Source organism: Apis laboriosa, unplaced genomic scaffold (assembly GCF_014066325.1).
Source record: "Apis laboriosa isolate Shangri-la unplaced genomic scaffold, ASM1406632v1 scaffold112_cov148, whole genome shotgun sequence".
NCBI classification, from domain to species: Eukaryota; Metazoa; Arthropoda; class Insecta; order Hymenoptera; family Apidae; genus Apis; species Apis laboriosa.
Genome location: NW_025220865.1, coordinates 152,097 through 171,217, shown reverse-complemented (window position 1 = coordinate 171,217; position 19,121 = coordinate 152,097). Strand labels below are relative to the sequence as shown.

Genomic DNA, 19,121 nt, shown 5'->3' with positions numbered 1-19,121 from the left:
TATACGAATTTTTTTTTTTTTTTTTTCTTGTTTTGACAACGAATATTCGAAGCATTTCGTTGTTTGCGAAAAAAAAAGAGTTTTGATTATAAAAGGTCCAGTCACGGATTTTATATATAATTTGTTCAAGATTGAAGAATTATTGCGCTTCTATTGGAATCGATGATACAGATCGACTCTTTAAAAATTCTTTCTCTCTGAAAATATTAAAAACGGATATCAATATTTGCCTTCGATGTTTGTATTTAAAATTTTTTACCTTTCAAAAATCACGATATACGTACGTTACATGTCTATAAATAATGTTTTTAACTGTAGTTGAAAATGTTATCGAACATTGTACGATTTTAAATATAATAAACGAAGCGAAATGACGATAAGTGCGTATCATCCAAATAAAAATATTTGCAAGAGAAACACGCTGTCGATTTTACGAATTTCAGAGACACACGACAGTATCGCATTCACGGAAGAATGAATCAATTCAAGTCACCTGTATCACGGTTGTTACTTTTTTGTCACTCATCACTCTTCTTCTTTTCTTTTTTCTCCTTGTTCAAATTTTTCCTCTCAATTTCATACTTCGATCTTCTTGTTCAAATACAATTCTTCCCAATAATAATTCGAAAATATTTTGCACTCCGACCAATTAAAAAACTCTGAAACGTGTTATTTCCAAGTATGAAATACTAAGATTTATGCGAATAAGGAAAGGTACACTCTCCAGGAGAATTTCTCCTTTCTCCAGAAATTTTTTTATCCCTTCCCCCTCTATATAAGAATAAACACAGTACTTCTTGTACTTCTCAGCTGCATCAACTCGAAGAAATTTCACCGTTATCTTTCTCGATCGAGAGATCGCCTCGCCGAATTTTTCTTCCGTAATTAGAATATTCCACGACACTTTCGAATTCGTCACTTCGATCGTAGAAGCGCGTGAGATTTAAGAAAAATCTCTAAATCCAGCGAATAAAATCAGTGAGAGATTTATCTCGTTCAGTGGCGTGATCCACTTATTGTTTTTGAGGATGCCGTCCCATTTCTCGTGAATTTTAATCACATTTATTCTCCTCCGTATTGAATTCTAATTTCTGAAAACAAACAACACTGCCTGTTTTTCTTCTCTCCAATCGGCCCGATAAGATAAACACGTGACGTAATTTTGAATTAAAAAGACCGATCGCGTGCAGAGCGAATAGTAAACTGAAATAAACTTGATTTCTTGATCTTACAAGGAAGCATTAAAATCTCATTAAAAGAGCAGTTAGCATAAACGAGCGAAATGATTAACGTGACAGGCATCTTCTCTAAACGTAACATTAATATACAACAATTTCTTATTAATGTAAGATTTAATCTTAGATAAGCGTTACATGCGTTGAATCAAATGATTATTTTTTATTAAATAATCATTTAAACGCATTAGATCTAGGAATTGTTGTTGTTCTAAAAGTAAATATTTCCATGCTTGAATTTCAATTTTTTTTCATAAGCGGATTTTTAAAGTTTCTTTTTTCAAATATTTCTTTTCAATTAAAATCTCAGAAGAAAACATGTGATTTACGATGAGTTATTTGCATTTACAAAGATTACGTTATATTAAAAAAAAATTTTAACGATTCTTTATTATAATTGGAAATTGGAAATTTTAAAATTACGGGAATTATTTACGGGATAATTTAATATCTCCAATACAAATTTCTATTCGAGCCACGATAAAAACACGATAGTTTCCATCGTCTGCAATTCGAGATCGAATCTGGATTCTCTTGTCACCGGAGGAGGTGACCTCTGCCAAGTCATCGATACGCTCGAAATAATCGATAACGATCGGTGTCAACCTTTGTTCACCATTTTATCTCTCTCTCTCGTTCGAAATTCATTCCGAAATTCCATTTCCAAGAGCGCGATAAACAGCGAGCGAAACATATAAAAAATAAAGAAAAAAAAAAAGAAACATTCATCGATCAATCAAATAGAAAAAGAACGCGTAATTCGCATAATATTCTACAATTTTACTTACCTCAAATTTTAATGGACACTTAAGTCCTTAAAGTTTTCGAATTAAAAATTACCCACTACCTAGAATCTAACTTCGCCATCCGGGATTTGGATAACTTGAAAAGAGAAAATTTAATTTAGCCAAAAAAAAAAAAAAAAAAATTTAATGCAACGGTAATTTAATCGAAGGCGAACGATCGATTTGCATAATCGAGAAAGAGGAAAGAGGAGCGAGGGAAAGGAAGCCGAGTTCCCACTCCAGAGAAGAAACGGAGAAGCAAAAAACGCGTAAAAAGACTAATGGTTTTTCGAGTGTTTAAATAATGGAAACGATCGCGGCCGATCAGAGCCGCCACCACCACCACGCCACTAAACCACTCTCCTTTCGCCGTCTCTCTTTCCCTTGCACCACCTCCCATTCCCACGCGCATTCCGCACGGTTACATTTTATAGAGTCAGCAAGCTCTAACGGCCGCCAGCTCTCGGGTATGTTGAACCACGTCGCGAATGTTGTTACGCGAACGTTATGTATTTATGTTAATGAACCCTTCTAAGACGATCACGGAGCCGCGTGCAAGGTCGAGAATGGATACAGCGCATAATATGAGTACCCCATATCGTGTCTGGGAACGTGTCTCGGTGCATTCCATTGCCTTTTAGACGATGATGCGTTAAATGGTGGAACGTTAGATTCCTGTTAGTTTAGTATTAACGGTAGAATTTTGCGCGAATTGTTCCTACTTCTCACACAGACACATATATATATATATATATATCTATATTCTGTGTTCTTATAGTTTTAGATACCTGTTAACTGCTAACTGCTCCCATTGAAAATTATATATACGAAATATTTTTTAACAACATTTTTCAACGGAGTCACGATTCTATTGAAAATTTTGTACGAATATTGGATTTAACTTGAAAAGAGAAAATTTAATTTGAAACTCTTGTCGATCAATCTAAATTATAACTATAACGTGCATAATTCAAATATACTCGAAATATACATCATCGATTATAAAATAGGAACTGGTTCAAACTTTAATTTAAAAATTCAAAAAAAAAAAAAAGAATGGATCCTTTTATCACTTGATCTCATTTCTAATCATACGGCATCGTATACAACGGACGAAGCGGGGGCGGGACGTTTAAACGGCGCCAGACAGTGGAGGCCGGGGTTAAAAGTGGAGGAATCGGGGTCTGGATCGTTTGGCAGGGGCGGATAATGGAATTCGACGGTGGTGAAAAGTGGATGGAACCGTTTTGGAAGGAAGGCCGAGCATCGATTTCCGGGCGCAGATCACCGGTTGACCAGATATTTTGGCCATCGTCGCGGTTTCCCGGTCTTTTTGGATCGGCCTGGTGCTGCTCGCCGAGCACGGCTCCGGACGAAACGGGCTGCGGACTCGCCACGCAGGGAGTAATGTCCTCGAGTGCACGTATGCACGAGAGTACGCCACGTTCAGAATGCAGTTGCATAACGTTTTCCCCCCACTGCAGTCCGGTTCTCTGCCAGCCACACGCTCCCTCCTCCCTTTCTTATTTCTTTTCTCGCATATACACACCCGTTGTCCCCTCTCCTCCCGCGTCCTTTCCTTCGAAATCTGATTTTTCGAATATCAAGAGGAGAGGAAGGAATTGAAATAAAAAAGGGATTCCGCGATGTAATAAAAATTCGTTAAAACTCCTAGTATTATCAAACACTTAAATTTAATATTTGTTTAATTAATAAAAGTATACCTACCCCTTTTCTTAATAAGAAGCGAGAAAAATTCCTCCTTCCTGATGAAAAAAATTCCTGATGTAAATGATTTTCAGGAAGAGGCCTGGTGGCTACGTTTATTAAGTAGATTGATCAATTCCTTTCGCGATTTGCATTTCTCGCATTCGAAGAAAAATGTTAAATGTCGAATGCGTGGAAAAGTGGAGGAGGAAAAAGCGGTTGGAACAAAGAAGGAATGCGTATTATTCCTACACGCTTCCGGTCGGCGCTGGAGCACGAGGTGTGCCGCATTTGCGGCATCGTCTGGCGGCGCCGGGACGCTTGACCGCAATGTGCCACGACAGACGAACGAATGCAGGTAATTTGCAATTCTCGTTCGCTTTAATAGACCATACAGTGGCGGGTAAAGCGTTCACGTTAGCTAAGCAAGATTGCATTTCAAACCGGGGGATCGTATTTTTATCTCCTTATTCTCTTTTCCACTTTGGCCTCCTTCGTGTTTTTGTTTCAACCAACAAAAGTGTATTTCATCCAACAATGTTCTATCATATATCGGATAATATTTTTAAACGAAGATTTAACTCTGTTTTTTTTTTATCGAGTCGAGTAATCAATTAAACTTACAATGTTTTCTCCTTCCAAATTCAATTAGATTTCAAAATTCATCCTTATTTACGTTTAATAAATTCGATTTACATCTCCAAAATTTTATTATTAAAATTAGTGTGAAAATTGTAAAGGGTTAAAAAATATAGCTTGGAACCATCCGTATCTCGATCGTAAAAGCGTCGAAACGTTTCCGCGAGATGGCAAGGCCAGGCCTGCAAATTTACGGCTAATTGCGAATCCACGCATTACGGGGAAATTAGTGGTTCACCGAGGGGCATGAGAAGAGAAAACGCAATGAAATCCGGCCGGCGTGGCGCGGCAGAGCCTGTTGTAAAACCCCCTAAAACTACAACCGCCGCGGTTATGAATGGCCCCCAAGAAAATGTTAATTTTATGCGGATCCCCTCCTCCCCTCTACCAGTTGAAAACGCGTTTGTAAAAACCGTCTATCAAGGAAATTACGAGAGTATAGTGAGAAATCTGGACAGAGATGGCCACTTATAAATTTATTTATTTATTTATTTATTTTGTCTACGGCGCCACTTCCTCCTCGACTCGTTCTGTCCCTCGACAACTTACGAGGCTTTTCTTGATATCTTTAATATCTCGTGATTTCACGGGAATTTAAGTTTTCCAGGATACTTTATAGCAGCATAATGTAGAATCTACGGAAGATAATTCGATTCTATTTATATTACACGTGACACCATTCTCTCTTGTGTCGCATTTTTAAAAGATCGCAGGCACATACACGTATACGGAACTTGTGTTCTCTCCACACCACGTGACACGATGCATTCGTGTGTATTCTTAGAATTACATTCACTCGTATATCATTTCATATCATATCCATCGCTCGCACCTGTTATGCGAGATTCCATTTCTCCATGTGCACGTGATAAAAAATAAATAGTTAGAAAATATATATATATATACATATATCTACTAACAAAAGAGCATCTCTCCTCCGATCAAATTTTTATTATTCGCATTCCAATCAATATCCATCGTTTCGCGCTCAAACTCGTTCGTGAAACTCGTAACGATATCTTTGATCTAAAAATATATATATACATATATACATAGTAATAATAATAATAATCCATATTTTTGATATCATTGTTTCACATTTTTTCAGTGAATTTCACATTTTTTTCCCCTCGTTATCGAACAGAAATTTCACGCGCCCAGAATCGGATGTCCACGTGGAAATGATGTCGAACAGGTAGGGTCACGAACTGGATAACCCCGTACTGGATAACGTTCTACGGCTGTGAACTTTCCTTTCTTTCGATCGGCCAGCTGCACGCCGCATTATACCCTCTCTAGTCTTTCGCCTCTTATCGATCGGCCGTGTCGTCAGCCCATTCAGTCACGGTCACAGCTGTCGTATCCTGATTTTTCCAGCGCGGCACCAGGCCGGGAAAATAGGCGATTTACGGCGAAAAATTGCCGCCCCGATAAAAACCCCAGCTGGGATAACACGTGTCGTACGTGAAATCTCGATACCGCGAATCGCTAGAAATGATAGAAAACTCGGATTCGATTTTTCCGTATTTTATCTCCGCATCCACGATTTATTTCCGATTGAAAATTATCGATCTCTGATGTTTTAATTGTATCCCCTTTAATTGTCGCTACTCTCACCAGTAAATCTTAGTTCTTACAGTAACGAATACGGAATATTTAAATTGTTGCGCTTACTTGTTAAATTAAACACAGCATTTTAATCGTGTGATAAAAATTTTAGCCTCGTAGAGAGGTATCAATTGTATATCTATAAGATTTTTTGCATCTCGATCGAGGTCGCTAGAAAAAAATTTTATTATTCGCATGAGATTTTCGAAGCGGATTTATTTAAAAGAAAAAAAAAAAAAAAAAAAATTGGCCAACTCGGATCGGCTCTTTTTCTCTCTCTCTCTCTGTTTTCAATGATAAATCGCTATCTGTGCCCTGTGTTCAGGAAACGGGCTCGAGGATCGACCTTGGCCTGCCACGACTTTGCAGAATAGTATATTAACGAGATTTCGGCACGTGCGTCGGAGCTCTGGTCGAAGAAACCGTGCACATGGCCTTCCGGCCTCCCTAATCGTCGTAGAAACCGTTTCTCTCCTGCCTCGTTGCGTCGCTTTCTTCTCTCTGTCTCTCTCTCTCTCTCTCTCTCTCTCTCTCTCTCTCTCTCTCTCTCTGTTTGGACGAGCAAACGTCTTGTCCTCGTTTATTCCTGCGATTATAGTTAACCCCTCGTTGCTCGCAACGATGGTCACGCCAATCTAAAACAATAAAGCGAGCGTAAAACCGCGATTCTTAAACTGTAGAGTCGAGTTTCTTCGAGAGAAGAATGTAGATATGTAAATGTGGAGAGAGATAAAAAAAGAGGAAAGATTTTTGCGAGGGCAATAACTGTATATTTTTCTTTTTCTTTTTCTTTTTGAAATTAAAATTTATCACATTGTGAATTTAATTTTCTTTTAAGTTCAATTTTAAGTTTCTCTCTCTTCTTCGTCCGATGTTCGAATGATTTACAAAGTATAAGAATATATTTAAATTAAAGTCGTGTTTAAAATGTGATTGATATTCAGGCTTCGACCTCGTTCACAATTGTCATATATCTTTTTCTTTGTATTCGTATCGCTTGTCAATGTACAATGACGATTCGTTGTTTAATAAAACTAACCATAATTACTTTTTTTAACAGGAACTCGTGCGAGTATTTTAGAAGAAAGTAAATTTATAGATGATCTCGATCTAGAAGGAAATAGAAAAATTATTTATCAGTACAAATATTATTATACGATATTATAATAATTTACGTTTTTAGGGTTATAAAATGTAAATTATTAAAGAATCTTATAGCTGATCGTTGAATACGAAAATGCGTATCGACACGCAATAATACGATTTGGTCCGCCATTACGCCTTTGAAATTGAAGCCCGATCACCGCTGTTCTTGAAAACACATTGGAAAGAACGACAAACATTTCTATACCTTTCCCTTCGCATTGCCAATTGTCCAGAGTTAAAAAACGACTCGCCTCGAATTTAAACGATCGAGTCACGCGATACGTAATCAAACTACTTTGGTGTTCCACGAGCATTAAAGTAACAGAACTAATAGGGCGGGAAATTGGAATGATATACATATATATATATATACATTTGAAAAATAATTGTGAGATTTCCTTTTTGTTTATAATCTTTGCTTAAAATTTATTTGCAAAGGGAGTGTCAGATTCGCCAAATGCGGATTCGGATTATATTTCCGCTCGCATCCTGGATTTTTTTAATTGCACGGTCGCGGAACAAAGAGGAACAAAGCAAAGGGTAGCGTTTTTTTTTCTTTCGTTCAAATTTTTTTTCTTTTTTTTTGCGTCCACAACAGATGCCGAGTGCGCGTTTGCGATTTCGCCTCTAAGATCGATCTTACACGCGAACGCAATAATAAGAGAGCCACCGTACTCCTTTTGGTATCCGGTTCCTTTGACCGATGATATTATTGTCGAGGCACCCTTCCTTCTTTTCATCTTTCTCTCGTTAAAACTCCTCCTTTACGCCTCTTTCTTTCTTTCTTTCTTTCTTTCTTTCTTTCTTTCTTTCTTCGTTGTTCTTTCTTTTCCATTCAAACCTCTCAATGCAATAGTAGCTTGAAAGTTTGAAATACTATTTGAAACTTTTATTCTCCAATTTTACTTTACAATAAATGCGTTTTTTACACGCAAGAAAAGAAATTTAATATACATATATATTTTTTTTAAATTCGTTGATAAATAAATCATAGTTCTGATAATTATAGCTTTTCCCAAGTAAAATAATCTTTGTCTCACGAGTGACAAGTATCCTTTCTCAGAGATTTTCTCTTCTTTTCTTACTCTAATCGTCGACGTACCACTCTCTCTCTCTCTCTCTCTCTCTCTCTCCCGAGACATCATTTTCCATTCCTCGCGCAATATTTCCCTTTCCTCGTCTCCTCCCTTTATTGAATTCCATCGTGGACCGTTTCTTTCCCTTCTTCCTCCTCTCAAATATTCTCCATAAGAGGCTCCACTTCAATCTATCTCGTTACTCTCGTTTGACAAGTTTCCTTTTAATCTTATCCTTCATCAAATTTCTTTCGTTTCCTCCTCTCCTCCCTCTATTCTTTTCGCCCATTTGCATATTTATATACCTCTCTATATATATATATATATATCATCTTTCTGTGACGATTCGATGATTTTTCTTTTCTTTTCTCTACGCACGTTTGACGTCACGCTCCTTTTTTAAAAATTTCTCCCCCTCTTTCCAATTCGTTCGTATTTAGACTCGTTACTCGTTTCTAAAACCAGAGATTTTAACCGATGATGTCAGAAGCTTATTGTGAATGCGCGTGATTCGCAATGTGATACGCCGTTAACGCATCGTTAAGATTTCCTTCATCAACGTTCACGCACTGTGCTTGATACTATATACGATTTCATAACATTAGATTCATAACAGTAGTTTCGATAGTTTAGAACTTAACCAAACGACGACGATTTGATACGTCGCCTGGTAAATTACGATACGTTGAAATCAAGAAAAAAAGAAAAGAAAGGAAGAAGAAGAAAAGAACTTACCGAATATTGATCTCGAATAATGGAGAATAAGAATGATAAATTCTCCTCGGAGCAAAAAAAAAATATATATAATCCAATTAAACATTCCTCGTGTCACACAAATTCCACGAAAGGTGACACGTATATGTACATATTTTTAAATGCATATCTCCGGATGGAAGAACAGGAAAGACGCTGGTGCATCGCGAGGAAGCTTCAGGGCTAAACAGGGGCATCTGTTCGTTGACCACCTGTCGGCAGGTGCGAAACGTACACACAGCCAGCCCGTTACCTTCGACTCGGTATCAATTGGCCCTTTTGTTTTCGCCGTGTTTTACTACGACGTAGTACGTGCGTACGATGCGTACAATATATATATATATATATATATAATGTATATATATATATGTATAATATGTACGTCGCCATTCTGGATTTTATTGCGCAGAGAAAATCGCCTTTAAACCATGTAAACAGGAAGTATCTTTTACCCCTTTTTTTTTTTACCTTTCGATGCATGTCGTTTATGGAACACCTGTATACCTCGTTAATCTCGATTCTTTTTAACATAACACGACCCAGTTTTCGATGCGTTTCTTTTTTTTTTTTCTTTTTTTTTTTTTTTTACGATATTCCGATTTCTTATTTCCGAGAAAGATCACGTGGGAAATCAGAAACTGTTCTGTTTTTTTTCCTTTTTTATTTCTGAAAAAAATCAGGTGGGAATAATGTTTCGTCTTTTCGATCAGATTTCTTTTCGTACATCCTCATTTCTGAAAAAAATTTGTATACTTTCGAAAGAAAAATCGAAGATTTCTAAGGCTTGCAAATTTAATCAAATGTTACTCTATATATGTATATATGTATATATTTCAAACAGAGAATTGATTTTTTCCCGTATGTGTGTTGTGTGTGTTGTAGAAATTATTTAGTAAGCGTCTGATTTAATATGGATGGAATGGATATTGATGCGGAGAAAATATGTATGAGGATTATATATTATTCATAGTAATTTATTAAATCCGTCGAAGAATCTGCCTGGAAGAAGAGAGTAGAGAATGTTAACAATATATTTAACAAAATAATTTAAGGGAAAGTATTTTAACTTATAAATAAAATAAGAAAAGAAAAAAAAAAAAAAACTATTATTTTCATTTCAGGCTGCGATACTTCAGCAGACTGCCGAATATATATACCAGCTGGAACAAGAAAAGACCCAACTGTTGTCACAGAATTGTCAATTGAAACGACTGGTTAACCAGCACGAGGGTGGCGATGTTCCGATCAAGAAACGCAAACCAGATAATCAAGGTGAATATCTTTTTAATCTCTTCCCTCGGAAAGATAATTGAATTTTGCTCGTGACAACTCTAACAAGCCGTCAATTAACGTACATTATATAATCCTTCGAGACGATATATTGAATTTTAAAACGAATGAAAAAGCAATGAAATAAACGAATCAAAATTAATTTCATACTTACGCTTAATCATAATTTATGATGAATCGTAAAATCGTACTTTCTAATCTTAAAACGTAATAAAAATGACGGGCTGCATGAATAAAGTATCATCGTAAAAATATTCATTAATAATAAAATTAATAATAAATGTGATGAGATACATAAATAAAAAGATAATCATAGGAAAATTTTAAATAACGGAGTTTATTTAAATGATCGTGGCACGATCGTAAAAATATTATCGTCGAAAAAAAAAAAAAAAAAAGAAGAAAAAAAGAAGAAAAAACCAGAGAACGACGAAACGTTAGCCGCGGAATCATCACTAATTTAGTCGCCGATATTCGAAGAATAACTTGCTTCATGATACTGACTTATCGCCAACATCTCGTAGGGGAATTTTTTAATTTGTTGGCGGCAGTGGCGAAAGTTAATATAGAAGGTGTCGTTCGTCATTTTCGCGCGAGTAATTACATTCCTGCAGACTCCTCTCCCCCATCCCCCATCCCCGGATATTCTATCCCGTGCACAAGGGGGAGGAAAAGAAGTGGCGCGCGATCCGATCGATAGAATCGAAACTTGCCTCCCCTCCCTCCATTCTCGCGATTAAACTTTCGAGTTAATTCAAGTCGAATGAAAAAGAGGATCCCATATTTTCCGCCTCGTCTCGAGTAACGATCAATTATCACGGATTAATGACCAACCCTTTCGAGATCGTTTCGTTCGAGTTAATAATTTTTAAAAAATCGTTAAAAACATGTCTCGAACAATTTCGTTCCTCGACTTATTCCTCGCGTGAAATTTCTTCGTTTTCCAGGAGGCGTCGTGGTTAGTCTACCGATGCACGTTAGCGAGAGCGGTGACGAAGGATTGGGCAGCATGTCCCCTGAACCATTGTCGGTAATAACGGTAACCACGGAGGGACATTCCGTGGTCAACAACGAGGTGGTAGAGCTGAGGCGACAGTTAGAGAGGGAACGCCACGCGAGGTTGCGTCTAGAGAAGCAAATGAGAGTTATACAGAATCAACTGTATCCGGAGAGATTTAGAGATAATCAGCTAATCACTTACCAACCTCACGAGGTATTTCAATATTTCCCTCCACGCTTGCTTCTACATTTATATGCATATATACAAAATTATCGTATACCTTGTCATATACATATCTTAAAGAATACTTACTTGATATTATATTTCAATATATATATATATATATATATATACAAACCGAGTATCTCGAATAAATAAAAAGTTTTTATCAAAAGGAAAAAGAAATATATAGATTCGATTACAAGGAAAATATTTGTCATCCCTCAGGTGATCGAACACACGGACAACGTGATCGCTCAAGAAACGGAGGACGCAGTTGCCGCGCTTCAGGTAGTTTCCGTGGTGTCTTTGGCACAGGTTGGCACGACGCAGACCGTGGAAACGTCTAGTCCGGATCCAAGTTCACCGCCCCTGTCTCCACAGCCCGCGGACATGGTACCAGAGGAGATCAAAGAGGAGGAGTCCGGCCCGGGCTCGCCAAAGATCGTGACGTTCGGCCAGAACCAGGTGTTCTCCGCGATCGACGAGCAGACTACCGCCGACTCGTTCTCCTCCTCGAGTCGTGTCACGTACACCACGAGTACGGGGGAGTTCAAGAACGCGTCACCCCAGTACATCACCACCAGCCCCGCCAGACCGTTCTCACCGGCCGCGGAACCGCAGCGGCTGCCCAGCATCCTCGAAGCCGCGATGAAAGCGGAGCCGAAGGTTGAAGTCGAGAGGTAAGTAGATTTTTCTTCTTTTTTTTTTTTTTATAGAGGTAAGTCGTCGCTCGTTTCGATTGATCGGCAACTGATTTTGCCATAATATAATATTCGTGCGTCGAGGTATTATGCAGATGAGCGATTTTCGTCCTTGTACGTTTTTTTCTTGCCTTTTTTTTTTCTCTCTTTTTTTTTTTTTTTTTTCTTAAGGTAGATGTATAATCTGAGAGATATCGCAAGGACAAAAGTCGCTCGAGGGGCTCGAGTCCGCAAGACGAGACGATCGATCTTGCGATCTTTCCTTGTTTTTCGAATTGAAAACAATGAAGACAGATGCACGATGAAAAGTCGGTCATGCGCATCTGGATCTGATATTTGCACGACTATTTGGTTTTAGAAAATTATATGTATGCAGGTGAACTTTTTTTTATTGATCCGATTTTTGAATAAGCAATTTTTATTTTCAACGAGGATCATTTGTACTCCATTTTTGAAAAGGTTTATATATAATTTGCGGTGTATTCAAATCGTTGCTCTAAAATTTTATTCTAATCCCAATGTAGAATGGTTGGAGATGCTGTGAATTTTTTTTTAGATATTTTTAAAATGCTTGAGAAATATTAAAAAATATTTCTAATGATTAATTTTGGTATCTGAGACAATCTACTTCATATGTATATTATTTATATTTTTATACAATCTATCATTGAATGGTTACATATTACATTTATTCATACAGCATTGTGAATCTTAATCTATGGTGTGCAGATCCAAGAGTCAATAATCAGAGATCCGCGCGTCACTTCTTTTTATGATAAATATAAAATATATTTCTTATTCTGACTCGAATTTCATTATGAAAACGTAATTATCAAATTCGTACATAATATGTAATGGGAATGTTTCAATGAATTTCGTATTATGTAATAAAATTAATATCGTCTCGTATACGAGATATATAAGCGTTTTAATTTTACGATGAACTTTACATGGTATACTTATATGACTTGCATTCAATATGTAGGGTAAATGTCAAGGTAAATAGTAATACGTGTCTTTGTCTTATTAATGTTTTATCAAGCGCTGGTAACGATTCCTCTTGCGAATATTATCCCACTTGACTGATAACGAGACATGTATTACAGCCAGTTTAAAGGTCACTCGTTTTATCGAATCATTTTTATGCAACGTTACCAAATTACTTTCGACGTTACGCGAAATTTATTTCCACTAACGATCTTTTTTTCATCAACTCATCATTTTTAATTCAAATTATTTCCATATCCATAGATCTTCGACTAAATATATAGATCATCGACATACATCGTTATTACATTTTCTAATATCATTAATATCCCAGAATCATATATCCGCAACGCGTCCATCTGTGTTCATCTGCGATTCGACATAACGTAACATAAATAAAAAAAAAAAAAAAAAAGAACAATCTCACGTAGAAAATGATATTAACCATTTCAATTTCAGGTTGCCGTCGCCATCGAACTCGTTGGACGACGGGTCCCCGCAGGCGAGACTCTATCTGGCCAACACCTCGAGACAGAATCTGGAAACGATCGTCGAAGCGATACGTCACCTCGAAGGGGACCATCTGTTCAGCGACGAGCCGGCCCAGGACGTGCCGTTGGCGTTGACCAATAAACAAACGGCCATCACGTCGAGCAAAACGTCGACGACGCCCGGCGCGTCGCCGGCAGCGTCAGCGAAGCAGCGGCTACTCCAGGCCGAGTTCCTCCAGTTCCACAGGCAACAACAGCAGACCCAACAGCGGCCGGGCGTGATCGTGGTGAAGCACTCGTGATCGAAAGGCGCGTCGCGATCGGCAAACTGAACGCGCGCGTCCGCCGCGGCAAACTCGCCTCCGCTCGAGAATTAAAACGAACAATCGAAAAAAAATCCCGCGACGCGATTCGAGACATCGAGAGGAATTTGCTTCGAGAAAGAGTGTGTTGTACGCGTGAGAGAGAGAGAGAGAGAGAGAGAGAGAGAGAGAGAGAGCGTGTGAGTGCGTTAAGTACATAGAAGAGAGACGAGAAGATGAAGATTGGGGAGAGAGAGATTGAGAGAGAGAAAGAGAGGGAGAGAGAGGGAGAGAGAGAAAGAGAGAGAGAGAGAGAAAGAAGATATAAGAATCTTTTCAGCGACAATGTTTTACGCTCGAGCCGGAGGCTCCGTTTCCTCGAAGAGACGCTCGGGAAGGTCTCCTTGCGTTCGATGTTGCAATCGTCGACCGGCCATTATTAATTGTCGGTGTTGCGTTCGGTCGACGTTTCCGTATGTTCCTACTGCCCGTCGTCGTGTCCGCCTTCGTTTCGATCCATCTCTCTCGATCCCGTGTGTCCATCCGGGATCCATGCGTCAAAAAAAAAAAAAAAGAAAGAAAGAAAATTGTTGTTATTATTTCGTTCGTTCGTTCGTTCGTTCGATCGGATCAGATCACACAGAGCACGTTTGATGCACGTGCGTATGTTTCGAGGGGGGTGGGTGTCGAGCTTCTTCTTCGCGGTCGCGAATTTTTCACAATCGAACGATTCGACGAGTCGCGACGAAACCGTTTTCCGAAACGCGGGGAGAGGAGAGGGAGGCAGCCGATCGCGAGTTTATTTCGAAGAGGAGAAGGGATTCGCGGTCGGAAACTCGAAACGAAGGTAGGACCAAAGTCGAAGCTCGACGAAAGGATCCTCGCCACCGAGTCGTCGAAAATGTTTCCCTCGATTCATCCCCCTCCCCCCCTCCCCCCCCCAAGGCGCCTCCCGTTCTTCACTTCACGCTCCATCCCCCAATTCCATCATCACCATTTGCTATTACCTTTTTCGCTACTTCTTGTAAATATCACCTTTCGGTTCGCGGCGTGTCTCGTTTCTTCCTTTTTTCCTTTCTTCTTTTCTTCCTTCTTTCTTCTTCTTCTTCTTCTTCTTCTTCTTCCTTTTTCTTCTTTTCTTATCGACGAGAACTCCGCTCGCGAACAATCGCAATTCCCCATGTGTCTTACTTCCCCTCCACCCCCGTGAATCTCGAAAGATTCATCCTCTCCTATTATTATATTGCTCCTTCACATTGCTCTTCATCGAAGTCGAATTCGTCTTTCCCATCATCCCTCCATTCATCCCTTCGCGAATCGAGACAGCGAAGCGAGCGTTTCTCTCCTCGTGTTACGAGGATATAATATTATCATTTCTTTTCTCTTTTTCGTAGGCTTAAGATGAATTGCTACCACAATTAATAATTATTCATAGATAAGTAAGGCTGCGTATGCTGTATATCGTACCGATGATGTATACATATGTACACACGACATATAACGTATATACATGAGACGTGTAATTGGTACGAGATCCCCCCTTTTTCCGCGAATTTGTGCGTGTATATATATGTATATATATGTATATATATATATATGTATATATATGTATATATATATGTATATATATGTATATACACGTATGTATATATATACACGCGCATAATACTTATCTACTTTCTCTTTTTTTTTACATATTGTTACGAGAATTCAAAGAAAAAAGGAAAGAAAGAAGAAGCTATCCACTTAGAGATACTTATATAATAAGTACGCGAGGAGAAGGTTCACTTTTTGACGACGCCGTATTATATTTTTTTAATTTCTTGTTCCCTCCCCTCCCCGTCCCCCCTTCGCGTCCCCCTTTCTTTCATTTTGCTTTTTCCAAACGTTCCAAACACATACTTCTATCGCGTTGTTCCAGTGTTGTTCGCAGTGACAAAAAGATTGAAAACGAGCGAGAATTCGAGACGAACAAGATCGATTAAGACACCAGATACACGATACATACAAGTAAATTCTGACGATATATATATATATATATATATTTAATAATAAAGAAATAAAGGAAATCTATCTATCTATTATATATTGATTTGGAATGAAATTAGATGAAAGTAAAGTTTCTTTAATTATTAAACTCGATGACTCGATAAATTAATGAGTGATTATCGGTAAACGAATTACATTACGACGATTTTACCATTTTACTATTTTGACTTCTTCTTCCACACGATTCTAAAAATATCTTATATAATAATAATTGATATATCGTCAGAATCTGTTATATACATGAGCATATAAATCCACGAATATATATATATATATATATGTACACGTATATATGTACACGTATATATACATATATGCAAACTACACGTACACATGCGTACATATGCTTAATATTTGACACACATTAATATGTATCGAAGCAAGAGAGAAAGCCATGGGGAAAAAAAAAGTAATAGACGTTTCCGCGAACCGCTTTTATATTAAGTATCGACATTTTTCGAAAAATGAAAGGGAGAAGGATTAATGATAAAGAAAGAGGGAAAAAAGAAGAAAAAGAAGAAGAAGAAGAAGAAGAAAAGAAGAAATCATTTGAATGTGTAGAAAGCGTTCTCATCGCGCCATTGCGTTAGTTAGATAAGTGAGCAACACGCAGGGTGAAAATTCCGTTTAATCTGTGCCAAATATCGAGTAAATCAGACTTTTGTTCCTTCGTATAGATAAGTAGTGATTGGCAGCGCGAGGGAAAAAACGAGCGTGGCGGATCGGATAATTTCATTGATATTTCGTGCAAGAGCCGATATTAAAGATCGTTCACTCCCTTCTCGTAAATTGTTTCCGGCATGCATGTTTATCGCGACACTCGACAGACTTTTTCTATCGCTTGTACACTTTTTTTAATACTCCCTCCCCCGTATGTATTTCTCTTCCCCCTTCCTTCCTTTCCTCGAAAGAAAGAATCTCCTCCCCCCTCCCTAATAATCCTTCCGAGTCGCGAGAACTGGNAAAAAAAAAAAAAAAAAAAAAAAAAAATAAATCCCCCCCAAAAAAAACAAATACCAGAGAAAAAAGAAACGATAAAAATATATATGTATATATACATATTGAAACGTAGAAGGCTGAAACACTGGGAGCAATTACCACCACAACTACCACCACCGCTTCAACGATCCTCGCAAATACGCATTTCCCGAATTTTCCATTTTTCTACCGAATCATGTTTGACACGAAGCACGATATTTTTAGATTAAGACGAAGAAACGAGCGAGCGAGCGAGCCCTTGGCTTCTCAACGAGTCGATATGATTTTCCCGTGCCTTTTCGAGGGGAGGAACGATCGATTCGATAGGGTTGAACGCGAGCAAAGCACCGATCGGCTGAATTACAAGGATTTAGGATTCCATTTATCCCGACTTATCGAGGGATGAGCAATTCGCGTATAATAATAAGAGTTCGTTAATTCTCTCCATCTTCAGATTTTTTAATTAAAAAAAAAAAAAATACGATTCGATAAATGGAGATCATTTAACAACAGAGATACAATTGATCAAGTAATTCGATTGAAATAATTCGTTCGAATAAATGGAATTCTATAGCTATTCTATTCTATCGATTTCCAATTTTGTTGGATCGCGATCTTTAACAATCATAGCTCCATTCATTGGAATTGGTTAATTGAAATTTTATTTATTATTATAAATAAAATTGTGCAAAAAAATTTAACGAACGAATTTTTCGTATATTTAATTCGATGTAAGAATGATATTTTAATATTCTATTCCATTGAATATATTCAAGATATTAAGGGGAAATTATTTTGATAATAATTAAATAACGAAAGATAATCGCGATTCAAGAAAGATTGGGAAATAGTGCTATATAGCTAGACACACGATACGCAAACACGTCCCTTATTTCGCGTCTCCTCCCCCTCTCGTTTGCGTTACCATCGCATCTTCTTTTTTTTTTTTTATTTCCCGCCTATTTTTTTCTTCCTCTGTTTCTTCATATTTTTCCTTTTTTTTTAATCGACATGTCATATATACATTATGATGACATACATGAAAGAACAAACTGAACATTATCAATCTTACAGCATATATAATAACATGCGTCCTGTTTTTGGTCTATATATATATATATATATATTTTTTTTTTTTTTTCTTGTTTCAAGTTGATATTGTGGATCCTTTCGATTGCCATTCGATACAACCGATTACATGATATCATTATCTCGATACCGATATACACCAAGTTTTAATTTTTCAAACTTCAAACAGCGTTGAAGCGCGACGAGGAAAAAAAGCGCAATGTATTCAAAAAAAAAGAAAAAAAAAAAGAAAAAAAAAGAAAGAAAGAAAGAGTGTATTTGAGTTCCGAGCAACGCATGCCGGTATGCCTATTATCGAGAGGGATTTAGATGTAATTGACTTGTGTTTTAAATATGTACGCGTAAGGGAATAAGCGAAGACAAAACAGAGACGCAAAAAAAAAAAAAAAAAAATCACGAGATAAAAGAAAAAAAAAAAAAACATTAAACACTGGCATATGAATTAAGCAGAAACTTTAGTTAACGTTTAGCAGCTAGGGAATACGTAGGAATTGTTAGCAGCGAGTTACACGATGAAAAATACACAACCATGTTATTAATATTATCTATCGGTATGATAAATGTGAACGCTAATCCGTAATTGTACTGTGTATATATATATCTATTATAGCGATGTTGCATACGTTATATCACGTGATTACCTAAGGAACGTACGACGTTGAAGGGATGACGAAAATACAAGGTTGCAGAGAAGAATAAAAAAAAAGAAAAGAAGAAGAAGAAAAAGAAAAAGACGAAGACGAAAAAGAAGAAGAAGAAGAAGCGATAATGGTAATGATGGAAACAAAGGGGAAGAGAAGTGAGAGAGAAAGAAAAAAATGAAGGAGGATAAAATATAACGTTTCTCGTACCTTACGCAATGCAACAACACAGAACTTTTTCTACGATTTTCGACGTGTTCATCATTTTTCTACGATTTTCGACGCTACTATTTCGACGTTTTTCCACTTCGTTCCACCACATTTGTAAAAACATTTCCCTTTGCATCGCGACAGGTACGAAGAGACCATGCTCTCCCAACTCGTATATAAAAAAAAAAAAAAAAAAAAAAAAAAAAAAAAAA

The 19,121-nt window shown here is 37.5% G+C and overlaps 1 protein-coding gene across 2 annotated transcripts in view; it reads left to right on the top strand.

Annotated features, from left to right (window-relative positions):
• LOC122712697 (helix-loop-helix protein 11) overlaps window positions 1-16,947 on the top strand; it is a 133,506-nt gene extending 116,559 nt beyond the window's left edge. For both annotated transcript variants that reach the window (XM_043932513.1, XM_043932507.1), the window contains exons 3-6: window positions 10,071-10,221; window positions 11,187-11,452; window positions 11,687-12,141; window positions 13,609-16,947. In XM_043932513.1, coding sequence (XP_043788448.1) covers window positions 10,071-10,221; window positions 11,187-11,452; window positions 11,687-12,141; window positions 13,609-13,942 — 1,206 coding nt within the window. In that variant the 3' untranslated portion in view covers window positions 13,943-16,947. The remainder of the gene's footprint in view (window positions 1-10,070; window positions 10,222-11,186; window positions 11,453-11,686; window positions 12,142-13,608) is intronic.
• The last annotated feature ends 2,174 nt before the right edge of the window (window positions 16,948-19,121 follow it).